This window comes from Myotis daubentonii, chromosome 2 (genome assembly GCF_963259705.1).
Source record: "Myotis daubentonii chromosome 2, mMyoDau2.1, whole genome shotgun sequence".
NCBI lineage: Eukaryota > Metazoa > Chordata > Mammalia > Chiroptera > Vespertilionidae > Myotis > Myotis daubentonii.
This window is the reverse complement of record NC_081841.1, coordinates 222,110,192-222,128,926: the sequence shown is the minus strand read 5'-3', so window position 1 is coordinate 222,128,926 and position 18,735 is coordinate 222,110,192. Positions and strand designations below refer to the sequence as shown.

The window sequence follows — 18,735 nt, the reverse complement described above, 5'->3', positions numbered from 1 at the left end:
TACCCGCTCACCTGCCCATTCACCTGCCCGCTCACCTACCCGCTCACCTGCCCATTCACCCACCTACTCACCTGCCCACTCACCTACCCGCTCACCTGCCCATTCACCCACCTACTCACCTGCCCGCTCACCTACCCGCTCACCTGCCCATTCACCCACCTACTCACCTACCTGCTCACCTGCCTGCTCACCTGCCCGCTCACCTACCCGCTCGCCCTGCCCACTCACCTACCCGCTCACCTACCCGCTCGCCCTGCCCGCTCACCTGCCCACTCACCTACCCGCTCACCTGCCCACTCACCTACCTGCTCACCTACCCGCTCACCTGCCCGCTCACCTACCCGCTCGTCCTGCCTACTCACCTGCCCACTCACCAACCCGCTCACCTACCCACTCACCTACCCGCTCACCTGCCCACTCACCTACCCGCTCACCTACCCGCTCACCTGCCCGCTCACCTACCCACTCACCTGCCCATTCACCCACCTACTCACTTACCTGCTCACCTGCCTGCTCACCTACCCGCTCACTTACCCGCTCGCCTGCCCATTCACCCACCTGCTCACTTACCTGCTCACCTGCCTGCTCACCTACCCGCTAACCTGCCCGCTCACCTGCCCGCTCACCTACCCACTCACCTGCCCATTCACCCACCTACTCACTTACCTGCTCACCTGCCTGCTCACCTACCCGCTCACTTACCCGCTCGCCTGCCCATTCACCCACCTGCTCACTTACCTGCTCACCTGCCTGCTCACCTACCCGCTCACCTACCCGCTCGCCCTGCCCACTCACCTACCCGCTCACCTGCCCGCTCACCTGCCCGCTCACCTACCCGCTCACCTACCCACTCACCTACCCGCTCGCCCTGCCCACTCACCTGCCCACTCACCTACCCGCTCACCTACCCACTCACCTACCCGCTCACCTGCCCGCTGCCCTACCTGCTCATCTACCCGCTCACTTACCCTGCCCACTCACCTGCCTGCTCGCCCTGCCTGCTCACCTTGCCCACTCACCTACCCACTCACCTGCCCACTCGCCCTGCCTGCTCACCCTACTTGTGCGAATGGAAACACCTGGAAGCGCCGGGAAATGGCTGCTCCCCAGGAAGGAAGGGGCCTGAGAACACGCCTGGCAAAGGGCTCTCCTCCCACAAGCTGGGTGCCAGGAGCCGAAGCCCCACTAAGGGGGCATTTAGGTTGTTCTCCAAGTCATGCCAGATGCCAGACATGCTCACCTGCAACCAGACAGGGACCCGCGCTCCTCGAGGCCTCACACTTCATCCCAGAAACCGCCTACACTCTAACGGCGCAGCAGGCCTCTGCCACCTCCACTGGGGGCACTGAAGAGGCAGAGAGAGGAGAAAACCTGTCCAAGCGGGAAAGCTGGGCACCAGCTTAGCGGATGCCCCTGGGAGGCCGCACCTGGACGCTCCCGGGCTAGAGCGAGGCCAGTGTCATGCCCGCTGCCCTGGGCGCAGCCAGGCCTCTGCCACTCGGATGCCGCAGGCCCAGGGGCTGAGGCAGGCACACCGTGGGCCCTAGCGGCCCGGCAGCGCTAGCTAGCTCAGGGACCCACGGCCACAAGTAGGGAAGCTGAGGCTTTAAGCATTGGCTTCCGATCTCACTGAATCTGGGTTCTAGTAAGTCTTCAAAACCTGCAGGCTTCACCTGTCCTGCTCCACATCCAGCCTTCCTGAGTCGGCTGAAGGCACAGCCCCTCGGAAAGACCCGGGTGCTCTCTGCTCAGACACGGGCAGCACGCGCTGTCGGGGACGAGGGCGGTAACAGTGGGCGCCCGGTGGCGGACAGCCTGGGTGCCCACGAAAAGCACCTGGGACGTCTGCTGACGAGAAAGACCAGACACGGTGCTGCTGTGACCTCAGCGGAGACAGGCGGAGCCTCAGGGAGAGCCTGGTGCGACCTGGGCGGGACCTGCTGCCAGGGACCCTGGGGCCAGCGAGGGGGGTGAGCTGCCAGGTGCAACGACGTCTCGTGAGAACACATCCCAGAACGGATTCTCTCTGCAAACGCACGTTCACCCAAGAATCGAGTCACAGTTCCGTGCTCCCCTGCAACTAATAAGTCCAAACCTGTACAGAATCTCTGTGAGTTTATTTGAGCCAAACGGATGACAAGGCTGGGAAGCAGGGTCTCAGCGGACTGGGCAAGTGCTCAGGGGAACGGCAGGGGCACGGCAGGTTCCATCTTCCTTCAAACATCGCCACCCGAGGGGCGGTGTAGAGGGCGGCGTGCCACCCCTGGTGGTCGGGGAGGGACACACCTCGTGCGCACAGGGGGAACAGGACGGTAACTGACGATCAGCATCCACAGCGCGTGGAGGTGGTGAGGGGACAAGGTGGGCCCTGAGGGGTCTGGCAGAGGCCCCTCTGACCTGGCACAGGTATGCCGCCCAGGTGCCAAAGGGCAGCAGGTGCTCACGCAGGTGAAGGGGACCTGGACTGAGGACTGTGCGCGAGGGACCGTCCCCTGGGTTCCTCTCGGCCCCTGGGTCTGGGAGCCACACCAGGGAGCCGAGCTTGCATGCAGCTGCCTGGCCCTGGCTTTCCGGGAGGGTGTGGTCCCTGGGGCGCCGCAGTGCCTACCAGTGAGGGGCGCCCGCCGGCACGGAGATGCAACAGCCACCTCCCTGGTGCCCTCTGCTGGAGGTGAGCGGAGCCCGGTCTCCCAAGGGCCGGGCTCAGGGACTCAGGGAGAGGCTGGGGACACCCGGCCTCGGAACCCAGCCAGGCGAGTCCGCCTCACAGGTGAGGACCTGAGCCATTCATTACACGGGGGCGATGGACCGGACCCTGGAAATGTCACACACCACGGGCGGGCGAGAGCGAGCCGGTCTGCACGCGTGGGTCTGCTGCTCCGCTGCCCTGCGCGCCTTTGGAGGCACCCTCTCCGGTCGCTGACATCGGGGCGGGTGTTTGTGGAAGAGACTGGGAGTCAGGGCTCAGACAGGATCCTCCCACAGGACTGAGCGAAGGGCAGTCTCCCGCCGAACGGAAAGGAAAACTCCGTCCTGAGCTGAGGGTGCAAACGCAGGCAGCACCCAGGTGCCCGGCCAGCCAGGCGGGTTTCTCCGCGGCTCCCCTCCTCCTGCTGTCACACCAGCCAGCCCTGTCGCAGCTGCAGCGCTTGGCTCCCGAAGGGACACAGGAACTTCACGTGCGTTCCAGCTGCTAACTCCGCTACCTGGCCAGCTGCAGGGGCGGGGCGGGCAGACGGGAGAGCCGGGCTCTCCAGGAAGCGCTCAATTGGGGAGGTGCCCATGCCCCCGGGTCCTGCAGCCTCGCGTTCCCAGCGGGCTCCGCAGCCGGCGGGAGGCAGGCAGCCAGCGGCGGGGTTTTTCCTGTTGCCGGGCTGCTGACCCCCCACAGGAAGATAACGGACCAGCCGGGGGCGGAGCAGCTCACACACATGCCTGGCTGCGCCGATCACTCATCATATAAGGAGCGGAGCCAGCGCCTGGATCGGGACACGCAGCTCTGGGCAGAGAAAGACGAGCGACTCTGATCCCGGGAACTCAGCCCAGCGAGCAGGGTCCGGGCGGCTCAGGGACAGCTCCCGCAGGACGGGGCCGCCGGCTGCCAGGGGCGCAGCACAGGCGCCGCGGATGGACCCTGAGCCCAGCGGCTGAGCCCGGCGTCCGTCCCACGCGCCCGGCGGGCTGCTGAGCGGCGGGGGTCCACGCAGACGGCAGGCATGTGGCAGCTCGTGTTCCTCACGCTGAGCTGGGACCTGGTCCCGGCCGCCGCCCACAGCCCCCACAGGAGCATGGACGGCCTGGGGCGGCGGCAGTACCAGGTGCAGCACGGCGCCTGCAGCTACACCTTCCTGCTGCCCGAGACCGACAACTGCCGCCCGCCCGCCGGCTCCTACGTGTCCAACGCGGTGCAGAGGGACGCGCCGCTCGACTACGACGACTCGGTGCAGAGGCTGCAGGTGCTGGAGGGCATCATGGAGAACAACACGCAGTGGCTGATGAAGGTAGGGCCGCGGCTCGGGGGCGGGGGGCGCCGCAGTTTCCCGGTCCCGGGGGCGTGGGTCCTGGCGAGGGAGGGTATGTGAAAGAGCCTGACTCCACAGCGAGCTCTGCGGGAGGGGCTCCGCGGAGGAGGGGCTCGGGCTGCTGCTGGCGGTTACGCTCCAGCCCCGGAGGGGAGGCCGTCCACGCTGGCAGGCGGGGCCAGGAAAGCCGTGACAATCCTGCTAATTGCTGATACATAACGGATGAGGAAAGTGCTTTACCAATTTCCTGAATTTATTTACTAAAACGGACTGGGGCTCTCGGTAAGTGAGAGGAAATTCACCAACGCAGACCTCACGTTTTTCCGAGCCCTGGCTCCCCCGGGGCTGTCGCCTGTGAGGGGCCGACGGGCTGGACCCAGGAGCCCCCTCGCCAGCGCCGCCGGCTGTGAGGGTGGCCCACGCGGGAGGCGCGGGCCGGAGCCCTGCACTTACTCCGGGACAGGGGGCCGTGTTCCCACGCAACCCCGCGCGCTGTTTACACAGAACCCCGGGGGCTGTGTTCACGGGGGGGGGGCGGCGGTGGGGGTGGGGGGTGGGGGTGTGTGTGCGGGTGACTGTCAGCCGGCGCCGCTCCGTCCTCCGCGGGAGGCTGCAGGCAGAGGACACAGGAGCGCACACGCTGGCTCCATTCACAACTTCGCCCCAGAGACGCCCATCCCCGCCAGGCCTGCCTGTCACAGGAACGCTCGCTCAGGCTGCCGGATCCTAATCTCAGCCTCGATCTGGCCCTCATCTGCATTTCTCATTAACTGGGCCTCCAGAGAGGAAGGGGCCAGGAGCCCAGGGTCGAATGAATGGGGCGCGCATCTCGCCGCTTCGCCTCAAAGAGCAGAAGCAGGAGCGCTGAGCGGCCTCCCCCCCCGCCCCCCCCACCCCCGGGGTAACTTCCCTGAGAAGGTCCCTGTCTGCTCTTTTTAAATCGTCTAAAACGCACAGACATGGACACGACGACATTAAACATAGAAAGCACCCACGACAGACACCCCTGCCTCCCAGCCCCCTGCTCATGGCCCTTCTCTCTGGGACCTGCTCCCAGTCAGCACAGCAGCTCCCTGCCCCTCGGGGGCAGCGCCCACAGCCGGGGTGGGGGGCAGAATACCCTCCGTCCTGCGGCCCGTCCATCTCAGCTGAACAGGACAGGAAAGAGTGTGTGTGTGCCCCACGCAGCACCCCCCCCAGACCCCGAGGCCAGGGCAGGGCCGCTTTTCTTCCTTAGACAACCCCCTCCCCCCCCCCCCCCCCGCGCCACCCCGGGGTCGTTGGGGCTCTGTTTAAAGAAGGAAAAGGACAAGGACTTCCACGATGTGTTGACAGCGGCGTTTCTAAGCTCCTCCGAGCCGAGCCGAGCTGAGCGGCCCAGGGACGATGCTCCCTCCTGGCTCTTGGCACCTGCCCCGCCGTGGGCCCTGCCCCGAGCGGCAGCCTGCACGCCCCTCGGCGGGTGTCATGTGTCAGTGTGTGTGTGTATGGGGGCTCCTGGTTCGGGAATAAAAGCACAAGAGCCAATACGACCCCCTGGGAGCGAGCCGTAACCTCTCCGCGGGCTCTCCTCTGTGCTTTGTCACCTGTGACAATAAACATCGCTCTTTTCAGAAGAGAACAGAGATAACGGGTGACAGACAAGCCGCAGGATCAAAGGGTCGGCGCCGGCTCAGCGCCCCCTCACGACCATCACACAGAACCCCCGTTATTCGTCGTTTCCCACACTTCCTTCCTCTTGGGGCCGTTTATATATATTTTTTGTTTCCATATTTCCTTTCTCTCCCTGACCAATGCTGAAAATGAGAGGGAGGGAGAGAGGGAGGGAGAGAGGGAGGGAGGGAGGGGGAGGGCCTTGACGCTTTCAAGAAAACCTGTCAAGGAGGAGAGTGAGACAGGTCCCTGGTGACGGGCAGATGAGCAGCCCTGCCTCTTGGGGTGGGCAGCGTCGCCCCAGGAGCTCGCACCTCGTCAGAGCTGCTGCTGCGCCCCTCTAGCCGGCGGGCGGGGTCGGACTCGGGTGGGAGCAGCGGGGCAGCCGGCGAGGCAGAATGGGCCCGTGGGGGCGGACAGCCGCTCCGGAGCCACACTGCCCGCGACTGCCCACACCTCTGTCCAGATGTGAAACACTTTGTAAAAACAGACAAATGACTTCGCAGAATGGCCCGTGTCTTGCTGGGAGACCAAATGTTTTCCCCAGTGAGCGGAAACAGGAACGGAAATAAACAACCACTTCACACTGACGAACACCTTACACTCGTAAACAACTGCGAGCCCACTGTGCCCGACAACAGAGCGATTGAAAACAGCTCCTGCGAGGACCCGACGGTAAACACTTCCTGTGCTACCTCGCTGCTCTCAGGGCAGAGAGCCGCTGGAAGCAGACCTGCCCGTAGGTCCTCTCTGCCACGCGCCTGAGGGCGGGGCTAAGATGTGAGACTGCGTCCCTCCACGTGGGGCCACATGCAGCTTTGCTCCTAGAAACAAACTGCTGCCCGTTCCACGGGGGAGGGGACCCTGAGGCTGGGAGGCCCTCAGGCACTCGGCCACCAGCCCCTCCCCAGCCCCGCCAGGGACTGTCATGTGTCAGTGTGTGTGTGTGTGTGTGTGTGTGTGTGTGAATGTGTGTGTGAGTGCGTGTCAGAGTGTGTGAATGTGTGAGTGTATGTCAGTGTGTGTCTGTGTGTGCATGAGTGTGTGTATGTGTGTGAATGTGTGGGTGTATGTCTGTATGACTGTGTGAGTGCATGTCAGTGTGTGTGTGTGTGAATGTGTGTGTGTCAGTGTGTGTGAGTGCATGTCAGTGTGTGTGAATGTGTGAGTGCATGTCAGTGTGTGTGTGTGAATGTGTGTGTGTCAGTGTGTGTGTGTGTGAATGTGTGTGTGAGCGCATGTCAGAGTGTGTGAATGTGCGAGTGCATGTCAGTGTGTGTCTGTGTGTGCATGAGTGTGTGTATGTGTGTGAATGTGTGGGTGTATGTCTCTATGACTGTGTGAGTGTATGTCAGTGTGTGACTGTGTGACTGTGTGTGCATGAGTGTATGTGTGTGAATGTGTGAGTGTATGTCAGTGTGTGTCTGTGTGTGCATGAGTGTGTGTATGTATGACTGTGTGTCAATGTGCGAGTGTGTCAGTGTGTGTGTGTATGTGTGAGTGTATGTCTGTATGACTGTGTGAATGTATGTCAGTGTGTGAGTGTGAGTGTGTGAGTGTATATCAGTGTGAGTGTGTGTCAGCGTGAGTGTGTGTGGCTGCACCCCGTCCCCGCTTGGCTCACTGATGAGAGGAGGAGCCCGTCCTGCCGTGGCCGCGCCCGCTGTGCCTGCTGGGAGGCGGCCTGGGCCTGCTCAGTGGGAAGCAAGCGCCATGCTTCCTGAGGAGCGGAGGGCCCTTTAAGGCGACAGAAGGGCCCGTGACTGACCACACGGCGGGTGCTGTGGCGGGGAGGACGCGATGAAAGGCGTCACTAGGAGGGACAGTGTGGCCAAGGCACGTGCACGACAGCCGAGTGTGAAGGGGGGGTGCGACTCCGTGACTGTCGTGTGGGGGACACGTGCTTTCCACGGCCACGCAGCCGCTGCTCGTCACGCGGGCTGTGTGCTGCGCCGACCAGCTCTGGGGACCACGCCACGGACGGGTGACCGTTGGCCTGCAGAGCCGAGAGCTGAGACGCGGCCCGTGACTGCCTCCTGGAAACCCCACGCCCGCGGGGCCTCCTCCTGACACCTGGGAGGGGCCAACCAAGAGGCCGGAGCCGGAGTCGCTCAGAGGCAGGGCTCCCCTGAACGTGGAGGCCGGTGTCGGAGCCACAGGCCACATTTCAGGCCACAGAGCAGCCGCAGTTCAGCTCATTGGAGTGGAAATCCTCTCTGACCCACCTGCCAGCACCGATCATTTAGAAATCAAACCAAGGGACTACGGAAGCCACTGGCAGGCACTGAAGCGAAGCAGTCAGAGCCCCGAGACGGCAGAGAAGGCAAACCCTCCCCCTGCTCTTCCGTCGCCTTCCTGCTTTCTCTGCGTCACACGTGACCAAGGAGCGCGCTCGCCGCCAAGACGCGCCCCGGTCGCGGCTGTGACCCACGGACACACCAGAATCCCCTCTGGGTCGTGGAGGACGGGAGAGAGGCTGCAGGAGACAGGCTTGAAGGGCTGTGTGTGTGAGAGACAGACGGACACGGCTCCTCGGGAGGGAACCCATCGAGACGAGGGGCCACACTGCACCCCGAGGGCACAGCAGACGCCGCCCTCACCCGCCGCGAACGGCTCGACACAGGCAGGCCCCCGGCCGGGCGCACAGGGACACGGGCCAGGGCGTCAGCGCCACGCAGTCAGCGCGGCGCAGGCTCAGCGGAGGGAAAGTAAACGCGGGGGAGCACGCGTCCGCTCGCTGTCCGGGAGGCTGTGGAGAGGAGTGTGAGTGAATGCGGTGGAGGCTGATTTCTGAGCGCGTTTACGTCACTGGGCGGAAAGGTCGGGCCACCAGGTTCACTGCTTCGTCAACAGGTCAGCAAGCATTTGCGGGAAGCCCACGCGTGTCCAGCCCTGAGGGGCTGTGTACACTGATGTCACACACACTCGCACCTACCGGGTCACTTGCATATTTTATCTTAAAGTAAAAAGGAAGCGAGTCTGAGAGGTTAGGGCAGGAATGGAAGCGGCCCTCCCACATGCATCCAGGGTGTTCAGGGCACGAGGACCGGGCACAGCCGGGCACCTGAGGGCCACTGAGCGGGCAGCCCCGCCCCCCGTGCTTCCAGGTGAGAGAGGCGACCTCACCGAGGGGCTGAGGGTGCGGGGAGAAGGCAACCGGGGCCGTCTCCTGTGCAAGACGATTACACGCCTTTCCACTGGAGCTCAGAAAAGCAAAGCACATTCTGTGACGACCAAGAGATCATGACAGACCGTCCCTCGGGCAGCAGCCCTTTCCCGGAGGGTGGCTGAGGGCGTCACCTGCATCTCCCAGACCATCTCCGAGCCCTGCCCTGAGCCCACGGGGATTTTAAAAACGACCCGAGGGCGTCTCCCACCGGCTGGTTTGAGCAGCCTCAGCACCAGCAGGACGCTGGTGAGCAGAGAACACACAAGCCCAATGACGACAGACCAACGAGCGCATTTCAGGGTAACGTGCAGAGCCACGCCCCGCTCCCTGGGTGACGACGGCCGCGTCTGTGTGGCCTGGGAGCGGGGAGACGGGCTCCGCGCACGCTGAGCATTGAGGCAGCGCTGGCTGTCGCCTTTAATTAGTATTTTAAGCAGATATTTCCCCTGAAATCGCCTCCCTTTCTCATCCTGATCTGGGCGGCACCGCCAGGGTGTGACCCTCAGGAGGGGGCCTGCCCTTTCCCGTCTTCACTCCTCCAGCAGCCACACATCCTCTCTCCCTCCCCCGAGGCCTCAGGAACCTGATGAGTCTCCTGGGCCCTCCCCAGGGGCACCGCTGTCCTCCCTGCAGACTTCCACGTGCCTCCGGAACCTTTACCGAGACGCCTTACCACGCCTAAGTGTCCGCATCCAATACTTATTGAAAGAACCAACAATCAAGCACGCTAAATATACATGTTACGAATATAACCTGCCATTTTAATATTCAATTTTATGTGGGTTGTGTGTGTGAGCATGTGTGAGTGCACGAGTGTGTGTGTGAGAGTGTGTATGTGTGTGCACAGGAGTGCATGTGTGTATGTTGTGTGTGACTGTTGTGTGTTCTTTTGTGTTGAGTGTTGTGTGTGTGAGTGTGGGTGAGAGTGTGTGAGTGTATGTGAGAGTGTTGTGTGTGTGTGTGTTGAGTGTGTTGTGTGTTGTGTTTGTGTGTGTGAGTGTATGTGTGAGTGGGTATGTGTGTGAGTGTGTTGTGTGTGTGTATTGTGTTGTGTGTGTGTGTATTGTGTTGTGTGTGTGTGTAAGTGTGTGTGTGTGTTGTGTGTTTGTGTGTGAGTGAGTGTGTTGTTTGTGTGTGTGTGTGTGTGTGAGTATGGGTATGTGTGTGTATTGTGTGTGTGTTGTGTATTGTGTGTGTGTTGTGTATTGTGTGTGTGTGTGTTGTTTGTGTGTGTGTTGTGTATTGTTTGTGTGTGTGTGTGAGTATATGAGTGCGTATGTGTGTGTGTTGTGTGTGTTGTTTGTGTGTGTTGTTTGTGTGTGAGTGTGTTGTGTATTGTTTGTGTGTGTGTATTGTGTTGTGTGTGTTGTTTGTGTGTGTGTGAGTGTGTTGTGTGTGAGTATATGAGTGCGTATGTGTGTGAGAGTGTTGTGTGTGTGTATTGTGTTGTGTGTGTGAGTGTGTGTGACTGAGTTGTGTGTGAGTGTGTGTATTGTATTGTGTTGTGTGTGTGAGTGTGACTGTGTGTATGTTTGTGTGTGTGTGTGTGTTGTTTGTGTGTGTGAGTGTGTGTATTGTGTTGTGTGTTGTGTGTGTTGTGTGTGAGTGTGTGAGTATGGGTATGTGTGTGGACAGTGGTGGTGGCTAAGGGAGAGATGGTGAGACACGGAGGCCTTGGGAACATTGCTTCCCAGCGGTTACACGTGCAGAACATTCGGAAAGTCTTTCAAGGAGGCGTGCAGCCGGATGGCATTCCCCAAGGGGCTCCCCCGTCGGGACCATGTCCACGCTGCTCAAGGAAGGGTCTCCCTGGTGTGAGGGCGGTTCCCAGGGGCACTGCCCCTGCCCCTGCCTCCAGGACTCAGAATCCTAGGACATATACCAGTCAGCCTTCCCCGCGCCTGTGCCCGTGCCCGTGCCCGTGCCCGCGGGAGGGCAGGCCTGGCTCTGTGGTCTCTACCTGCCCCCCAGCACCGGGCTCGCTCCCCTGGTGCTTCTCCTCTCGCCCAGAGCTTGGTAGTCAGGTCGCAGCACAGGGGACAGACCTGCCAGGGAGGTGGCTAACTGGGTGGCCCCTAGCGCGGAGGCCACAGCCCCCGGCACAGCCCGCTCACTGCCTGTAGATGCCTGTGGCTCTGCCCGTGTGTCCCCGCGTCTCCCCTGGTGCAGCATGCAGGTCCCAACGTGGGAGACTGTGAGCATAGCACCCCAATGGCCTCTCCCTCCGCTCAGGGAGCTGGCCAGCCCATGTGCACCTCTCCCTGCCGTGGGGCCTCGGGGCGGATCAGTGTCCCAGGTGGGTGGTGAGTGTACAGTGCCTGAAGCTGCCAGGTGTCGCCAGGGACTGTGGTCGTGTAGCAGCAGGAGCACCCGTGTCAGGACCTGCGCTGCTGCACGCCAACCCCACCCGCGGAGGCCGCCCATGGAGGTGCCCTGCGACAGTGACCTTCCCAGCGCAGAAAAGCACGCCTGCAAGTGGTGGCAACGCTTGCACTTCTATCATTTCCATCGCACGGACTGGGCCCCTAGAAGCGCCTGCTCCGAAACCTGCCCGTGCCCGTCATGCCCAGAGGCCGCCCGTGAGCCCATCGAAGCAGCCAGGCTTTCCCGTGACCCTCGGCGTCCGTGCTTCGCTCTCGGGGCCACAGCAATGCCGCCCGGCCGTCTGCTGCTGCTCGTCCAGGATCAGGGACTGGGGCCGGAGCCTCCTTCTGCGGCAGCTAATCAGCCCGCACCTCCTGGCAGGAAAGGTCCAATTCCCAGGAGGCAGACTCCTCTGAGCGCCCGACAGCGTGTTCTCCGTCGTTAACTTTGTGGGATCGACAGGCAGGATCAGCTCTTGGTTATGTGCTGGGGAATCAGAGCACTAGTCTGTAGCTAATTGAAGTATTCCTTTGAGTTTTATTAACTACGATCGAGTCTCTGAACAGTTATTACAAACAGATGTAGCTTAAAACTTCCCTAAGCAAAACTTAATGAGAAATTCTGGTGCAAAAATGCTGCCAGAGAGAAGATATTTTGCTGAATCACAAAAAATAACCAAATTCCAACCACAAGCTAATGACCTATGCTTCACGTTTAGTGGGAGTGTATGCAATTCCTAATCGTTTTCAGCTACGAAGGAGTATTCTGAAATTACCTTTAAAAAAAGCTTACCCAGTTTTAACCTAATACAGTGTTAGTGATAGGAATTCCTGACCAGGACTGGTTTTAACTCAACCATAACAGTGAGGTGCTCCTAAAAGCAGCGATGGCTGGGACAACTCGGTGGCAAGTTAACGAATCAAGATGAACCAGAAGCCCATCTCCTCAAATGACAACGGGCGGTTTGCGACCCGATCCGTAGGAACGGCCACATCCTCCCTCAGGGTCTTCGCTGGCACAGGCGTCGCTCCACCATCCACATGCGGAGCCTGAGGAGGGGGAGGACGGCCCTGCCTGATGGATAAACCGCTCGCTCTCGACCCGTCTGTTCTCAGGGACTCAGAACCCCGGGCCGCATCCGGCAGCCGTGCCGCCCGCAGGTACCGGCTCCACTGCCCACTGTCCCCCTCCCCACGGACAAGGGGTTAGCAGCTCACGGCTACGGCGCCAGCAGCTTTTGCTTGTTTGTTCAAAAAGCCTCAGAGTCCTCGCGGCGGGATGCTGCTCACACAACAGCAATGGCTGGAGTCAGAGCCCAGAACTCGCCCCTGGAGCTCTGGTTGTCTCTGTAAGATACGTGAGGATGCTGCCGTCGTCATGGCGACGCGGGCTCAGTTACGTCCACCCGGCCCATCGAGCTCCGCGTGGCAGGGACGGCCCACGGCTGGCAAACCTCCACTCAAGTTCTTGGTGTGGGACCTTTGTACGATGTCAGGTTTTCCAAAGATGGAGGGAAAGGCCCACCTTGGTGTGAGTCAGCAGAGCTCCCAGACCACCGGGTTTCCCAGCACCCGGCCTCTGACCCACAGGCACTCCGCCAGAGCTGCCCACCCCCAGGGGAGAACCACCTGGGGGGTGGGGGGAAGAGCCAGGGACCTGGGCGGAGGGCCCGCCCCCGGTTTACCCTGGGGAGCGCGGGGAGAGCTGAGGGTCCCACGCCTAAGGCCCCGTCCGCCCCAGCTTCGCCTTTCACTCTCGGGACGAACCTAGACTGACAGCGAGGGCAAAACACGGCCGTGACAGGGAGCAAGCACGTGCCCGAGAACAGCCACTGGCAGCCCCATTGTGGCACGGCTTCCGGCCTCGGGAGGAACGCACGCGTGAGCAGGTGCGACGCTCTCCACTCCCCGCCAACCTCCCCTCTTCATCCATCCGTCGTGCCCGACTCTGGGATTTCCCGTCTGCATTACAGAATGAACCCCACTTACCTTTCTTGGGGAGGGTGCACACAGGAAGGGGGGAGGGTACACACAGGAAGTGGGGGGGAGGGTGCACACAGGAAGGGGGGAGGGGGAGGGTGCACACAGGCGTAACTCGGAATAGCACGAGCAGAGCCTGAGTGTCTGCCTGGGCGACTTCATGCCCCGTTAGCAGCCTCAGTGCCGTCACCGGCCCTCTGCTGGGTGAGTCTCGCAGGCCTGCGTGATCAGCCTGGGGAGTCCGTGCTGCACGTATAAACCCCCCTCCCCGGGCAGTGAGGGCGTCGTGGTCAGCACACGGACACGGCCTGCGTCCCGCTGCGCCCCTGCGGGCGGTGCCCGTGCTTTCACGGGAGCCAGGCCTTCCCGGGTGGACAGCCCTGTCCTGTGTCTGTTGTCTTCGGAGCCCAGCAGTTGGGCTGACAGGAGCTGCCTCAGATCTCCCGGACCGCCCACCGCTCAGCACTCCCTCCTCCGAGGGCCCACGAGGCCTGGGCTGGGTTCCCGAGGGCCAGGGAGAAGGGACCTCCACCCAGCAGCCCGCACGGTCCCGCCCACAGGGTCCCGCCCAGTTACACTGCAGGTTGCAGGGAGCAGGGCGGGGAGGGGACCCAGCCCCACAGCCCATCCTCTGCCCGCTGGGCCCTTCTGTCTTCCCCTCCCAACACCCCAACCCCAGGATCAGCAGAGCCAGATGGCCCCCCACACCTCCCCAGGCCAGAGCTTGCTTCTGGGGGCACCGGGATCCTCCTTCATCCCAGCCGGCCTAACAGTCCAGCCTCAGTAGGCGCCTGTACCACTGGGAAACCCACCGTGAGCCCCATGGCCTTCCCCACTTCCTGTGTGCCCCTCCCCCTCCCCCACTTCCTGTGCGCACCCTCCCCCTCCCCCACTTCCTGTGCGCACCCCCCTCCCCCACTTCCTGTGTGCACCCTCCCCCACTTCCTGTGTGCACCCTCCCCCTCCCCCACTTCCTGTGTGCACCCTCCCCCTCCCCCACTTCCTGTGTGCACCCTCCCCCACTTCCTGTGTGGCCCTCCCCTCCCCCACTTCCTGTGTGCACCCTCCCCCACTTCCTGTGTGCACCCTCCCCCTCCCCCACTTCCTAGATGCCTCTCCCCCTTCTTCCTGTGTGCTCCTCCCCCTCCCCCACTTCCTATGTGCACCCTCCCCCACTTCCTGTGTGGCCCTCCCCCTCCCCCACTTCCTGTGTGCACCCTCCCCCTCCCCTATTTTTTAGATGCCTCTCCCCCCTCTTCCTGTGTGTTCCTCCCCCTCCCCCACTTCCTATGTGCACCCTCCCCCACTTCCTGTGTGCACCCTCCCCTCCCCCACTTCCTAGGTGCCTCTCCCCCCACTTCCTGTGTGCACCCTCCCCCACTTCCTATGTGCACCCTTCCCCTCCCCCACTTCCTATGTGCACCCTCCCCCACTTCCTGTGTGCCCCTCCCGTCCTCCTCTTCCTGTGTGCACCCTCTCCCTCCCCCACTTCCTGTGTGCCCCCTCCCCTCCCCCACTTCCTGTGTGCACCCTCCTCCCTCCCCCTGCTTCAGTATGCACCCTCCCCCATCACCACACTTCCTGTGTGCACCCTCCCCCCTCCCCCTGCTTCAATATGCACCCTCCCCCATCACCCTGGTTCCTGTGTGCACCCTCCTCCCTCCCCCTGCTTCAGTATGCACCCTCCCCCATCACCCCACTTCCTGTGTGCACCCTCACCCTCAATCCCACTTCCTGTGTGCACCCACGAGAGCTTGTAGCTCCCATTCAGTGAGTCATATGTGAGTCCTGAGTGACTGTGAATGAGAGTCACTCTTCTGAAGACGAGGGAGGGAGGGGTGGCGTGCGGCCCTGTCATGCTGTCACTCAGAAAGCACGGATACATGCAAATACCTGACTCCCCAGCGACCAAGCCATGCCAGCCCACCCTGCCATGGTGGCCGGGTGACGCTCAGCCCGCTGCTAAAGAAGTGTCTCTTGAAATGACTTTTCCCCTCAAGTTGAGAGTAAAAATTCAAGCATGTGGACAAAAAAGTCAATTCTGAACGACATGCTTTTTATAGCTCTTGCAGGGCCAGGAATTTTCCACTAGTTTCCCCCAACGGCGGGCGGGGGAGGCGCGGACTCAGAACTGAGACTGATTCTGGGAAAGGGCTCGAGGGCTCGCGCTGTGACCACAGGCATTCGACTCGCACTGAGAACGCTCCCCCGGCGGCTGGGGTGTCCGGTGACTGACTGGGTTTTCTAAGCTACGGGCTCGTTCGCCTGGACCACGGGAGGCGGCCAGCACGCAAGCTCACCAGCCACGCGCGGAAACGAAGCACCGATGTGAAAGGCACGCGCCCTGTCCCCCCACGCCACCGAGCACCACCCAGGCCCCAGGCCGACCGCTGCGTGGGGGTGCTCAGAGGGTCCCCAGGCCACGTCAGCCGGCAGGAGACGCGGCAGTCGACGCTCGCAAGAAACACGGCCGTTTTCCTCAACGTTTCCGAGGTCGGGAGCACCTTCCAGTGCACGTCTTGATGAAGAGCTCGCTTCAGTTACCAGCTCCTCACCACTCACTGGCTGTCCCACAAACACATGAAATCGCGGAGATGGCAACCACGGACCGTGCGTCTGTCCAGGGGGTGCCAGGCTCCACCTGAGATGCCGGCGACTTGCAGGCACGGCCCCTTTCCCAGGAGTGTTTGCTCATGGCACCTCTGGGCCAAGAGGAATACTGAACCGTTCACATTTATTGAGCAATTACGTCCAAACGACTCAGGTATTTCTGTCCTGACAATTTCGTACCCAGTTAAAAACATGAAGACACATAAACAGAGGGAAAAGGGTGAACTTTACTTCTCTCTTAAGCGACCCAACCACTCAGAGTGGAATATGGTTGCCAGTTGGGCATTGGCAGCTGCTCACACGCGGGCAGACGGGAGCCTCTTTCCAGCTCCAGCCTGACCTCCGTGCAGGCCTTGCGATCACGACAGCGCCCAAGCCCAGCTCTGCACGGCCACGGTCGGAACCGAGCCTCTGCAGGGCTGCTGATTCTTCCAGGGCTGCCGTCTCCCGGGCTCCTGTGAGGGTGCCGTGGCACACAGTCTGGGAACTGTGCTAAGTGGCTGCATTTAACTTTCACACTCACGCAGCCCAGGGGCGCTCACGGCGCCCTTTACGGATGACGCACCTGAGCTGACCTGACTTCCCCAGGTGGCCGAGTCCCCACTTCACCCCAGGCACACAGAGCGTTTCCACTGATGCTACAAGTAGGAAATACCTGAACTGGAGCAACTCAAAATATGACTACGTTCAAAAGGCCAGTTCACTGATTTCACTTTCTCGGGGTGACTCTGAACTGTCCCCTCGGAGGGTAAGTCACGTCTCCCTGCACTGGAAGCCACCGCGCCCAGCAGAGCGAGCCGGGCGCAGACGTCTGCTTAGTTGCTATTTATTTTTAGACCAATGGGAACGGTACGACCTCTTCCTTGGTCTTCCAAGAGCAAATGCCTTTTATGCCTGATCGGGACAGAGCGCCGCTGCCACCAGCAATGCACCTGACAGGCTCTCCCCTCTGTGGCGGCCGCCATGCTGCAGCCGGGCTCTCGCAGTCACTTCCAAATCACGGGTCCGAGGCCATGCGTCTGGACATCTCTCCGGGGCGAGCAGGTGAGGCTGCGACGGGGCACGCCCAGAGCAGCGAGGCCGCAGGAGGGCAGCGACCGGTGTGGCACTGCCCTCTTCACACGCTCTCCTGAGAGCTTTGTGCTGAGGGCGGCACTTCGGGGGCCGAGGCCGCAGGAGGGCACGCCCGGGAGGCCAGTGCACACCGTCGCGTGGAAAAGGGGTCCCCGCTGCCCGGGAGCCTCCTCACCCTCCTCTGGTGGCAGGAGGCGGCGGCCAGCAGGAGGTCTGGCTTCTGAGGCTCGGGCTTCCCCAGCCACCCCCACGCCCACCGCAAGGACCTACCGGCCGCCCGCTTCCTCAGGAGCCCGTCGGCCATGGACGCACTTTAGGAGGAGAGACGCTGACATTCCTGCAGCCTTGTCCTTCCCACCAGTCGCTGCCGTGTAACCATTTCATGTGAAAGAAGGAAAAGCGCCTGCTCTCGAGGCCGGCAGCGCCGTGCCGCCCGCCGTCTACCAGGACTCGGCAAACGCACGCCGTGTAGGCAGAGACTCAGCGACCTTTGGTGGGAAGCCGGCGGCGGAGAAGGGCGAGGAGGCAGCACGAGCGCTCGCTCAGCACACGGCCAGGGGTGTCCAGGTGCGCTGGGCGTGGCCAGGGGCGACAGCGTGTTCGTTCTCACTCTCCTACGAGCTCTCACGGTGACCCAGGCCTAGGTCCTAATTCACAAAATGCGAGCTCAGCGATGCTACTGATTTACTGAATCTGAAGGGCCCCCCGCGCCCCATGAACTGAAAGTGGGGGGTATAGTCGCATCCACGTCCACACAGGGAGACACGTGTGTGTGTAACGTGCATGCCTCTGAAGGCGCGTTTCAGTCGTCTGCCACAGAAACACTGAAACGTCGACTGTCTCCTCTCGGGCACCTCGATCTCAGAGGCAAGACCTTCAGTTTCATTAAAAAGACATGCCCGGCCCTGGCAGTGGCTCAGCTCGCAGCGTCGTCCGCGCACCAGAAGGTGCGGGTTCGGTTCCGGTCGGGCACACGCCTGGGTTGCGGTTGGATCCCCGGTGCATGCGGGAGGCAACGGGTCGATGTTTCGCTCTCACATCAATGTTTCTCTCTCCCTCTCCCTTCCTCTCTCTCTCAAAGCAACACAAACACGCCCTCAGGCGAGGATTTAAATAAAAAAGAAAGCCCAGTATTGTCGCCTGAACTCACCCCCCTCTTCCCAGAGCTGTGTTCCTGCCGCGCCCATCTGCACCAGCGATGATCCTGTTCACTTCATGGAGAGAGTTTAGGTCCCTTTACCCGCATCTCAGCGTCTCCTCAGCTGAGAAGGTGCGAGAATACACCAGGGAGCAGACGGTGGCGAAGGTGGGCAGAGCCCACGCAGGGGCCGCGGAGAGAGACGTGAGTCTCCGTGGCTTTGGCCGGCGGCTGTTGGGCCCGCGCTGACCTCCTCACACACGGCCCCTCCGCGGTCTCAGCCCCGCCTGTCCTTCCTCCGGCCGTCCGAGCGGTCAGCCAGGGCACCAGGCTGCTGAGGGAGCTCTACCCACAGACCCCACGCTGCGGGGCCATCTGTCCCAAGGCCCTCTCTGTCTCAGGGCCTCTGGGGGGACGCGCATCCTTTCAATCCTTCCCCACCCCCAGCCACCCCGCATGGACAGGCCCGGCGGCTCCAGCAGCACGTGGAGGGCAGCTGCTCCCGCCCAGCGATGCAGCCGACCCCAGCGCCTGGGGGCCTGGTGGGAACCCCTGAGTGTGGCGGGCGGTGCCCAGGACTGCCCTGGCCCAGAGGGATGGAGTTCTCCTCTGTGCCAGGTGGGCGGCTCCTCAGACGCAGCCGGGGGCTCCCCTCGTCACCACGTGGCCCCGCTGCCGCCTCCCGGCCTGTCCGGGGCTCCTGGGACCGCGTCCTAAATAAACTTC

At 62.1% G+C, this 18,735-nt stretch overlaps 2 protein-coding genes across 10 annotated transcripts in view; one reads left to right on the top strand and one right to left on the bottom strand.

The window, feature by feature from the left end:
- MCPH1 (microcephalin 1) overlaps nucleotides 1–18,735 on the bottom strand; it is a 97,505-nt gene that overhangs the window by 20,196 nt on the left and 58,574 nt on the right. The window lies entirely within an intron of this gene.
- Nucleotides 3,273–18,735, top strand: part of ANGPT2 (angiopoietin 2) — a 40,932-nt gene continuing 25,469 nt past the window's right edge. The window contains exon 1 of one of the 5 annotated variants that reach the window (XM_059685854.1): nucleotides 3,273–4,001. In XM_059685854.1, the coding sequence (XP_059541837.1) occupies nucleotides 3,717–4,001 (285 nt within the window). In that variant the 5' untranslated portion in view covers nucleotides 3,273–3,716. The remainder of the gene's footprint in view (nucleotides 4,002–18,735) is intronic. The other 4 variants (XM_059685849.1, XM_059685851.1, XM_059685852.1 and 1 more) reach the window with 4 other exon arrangements.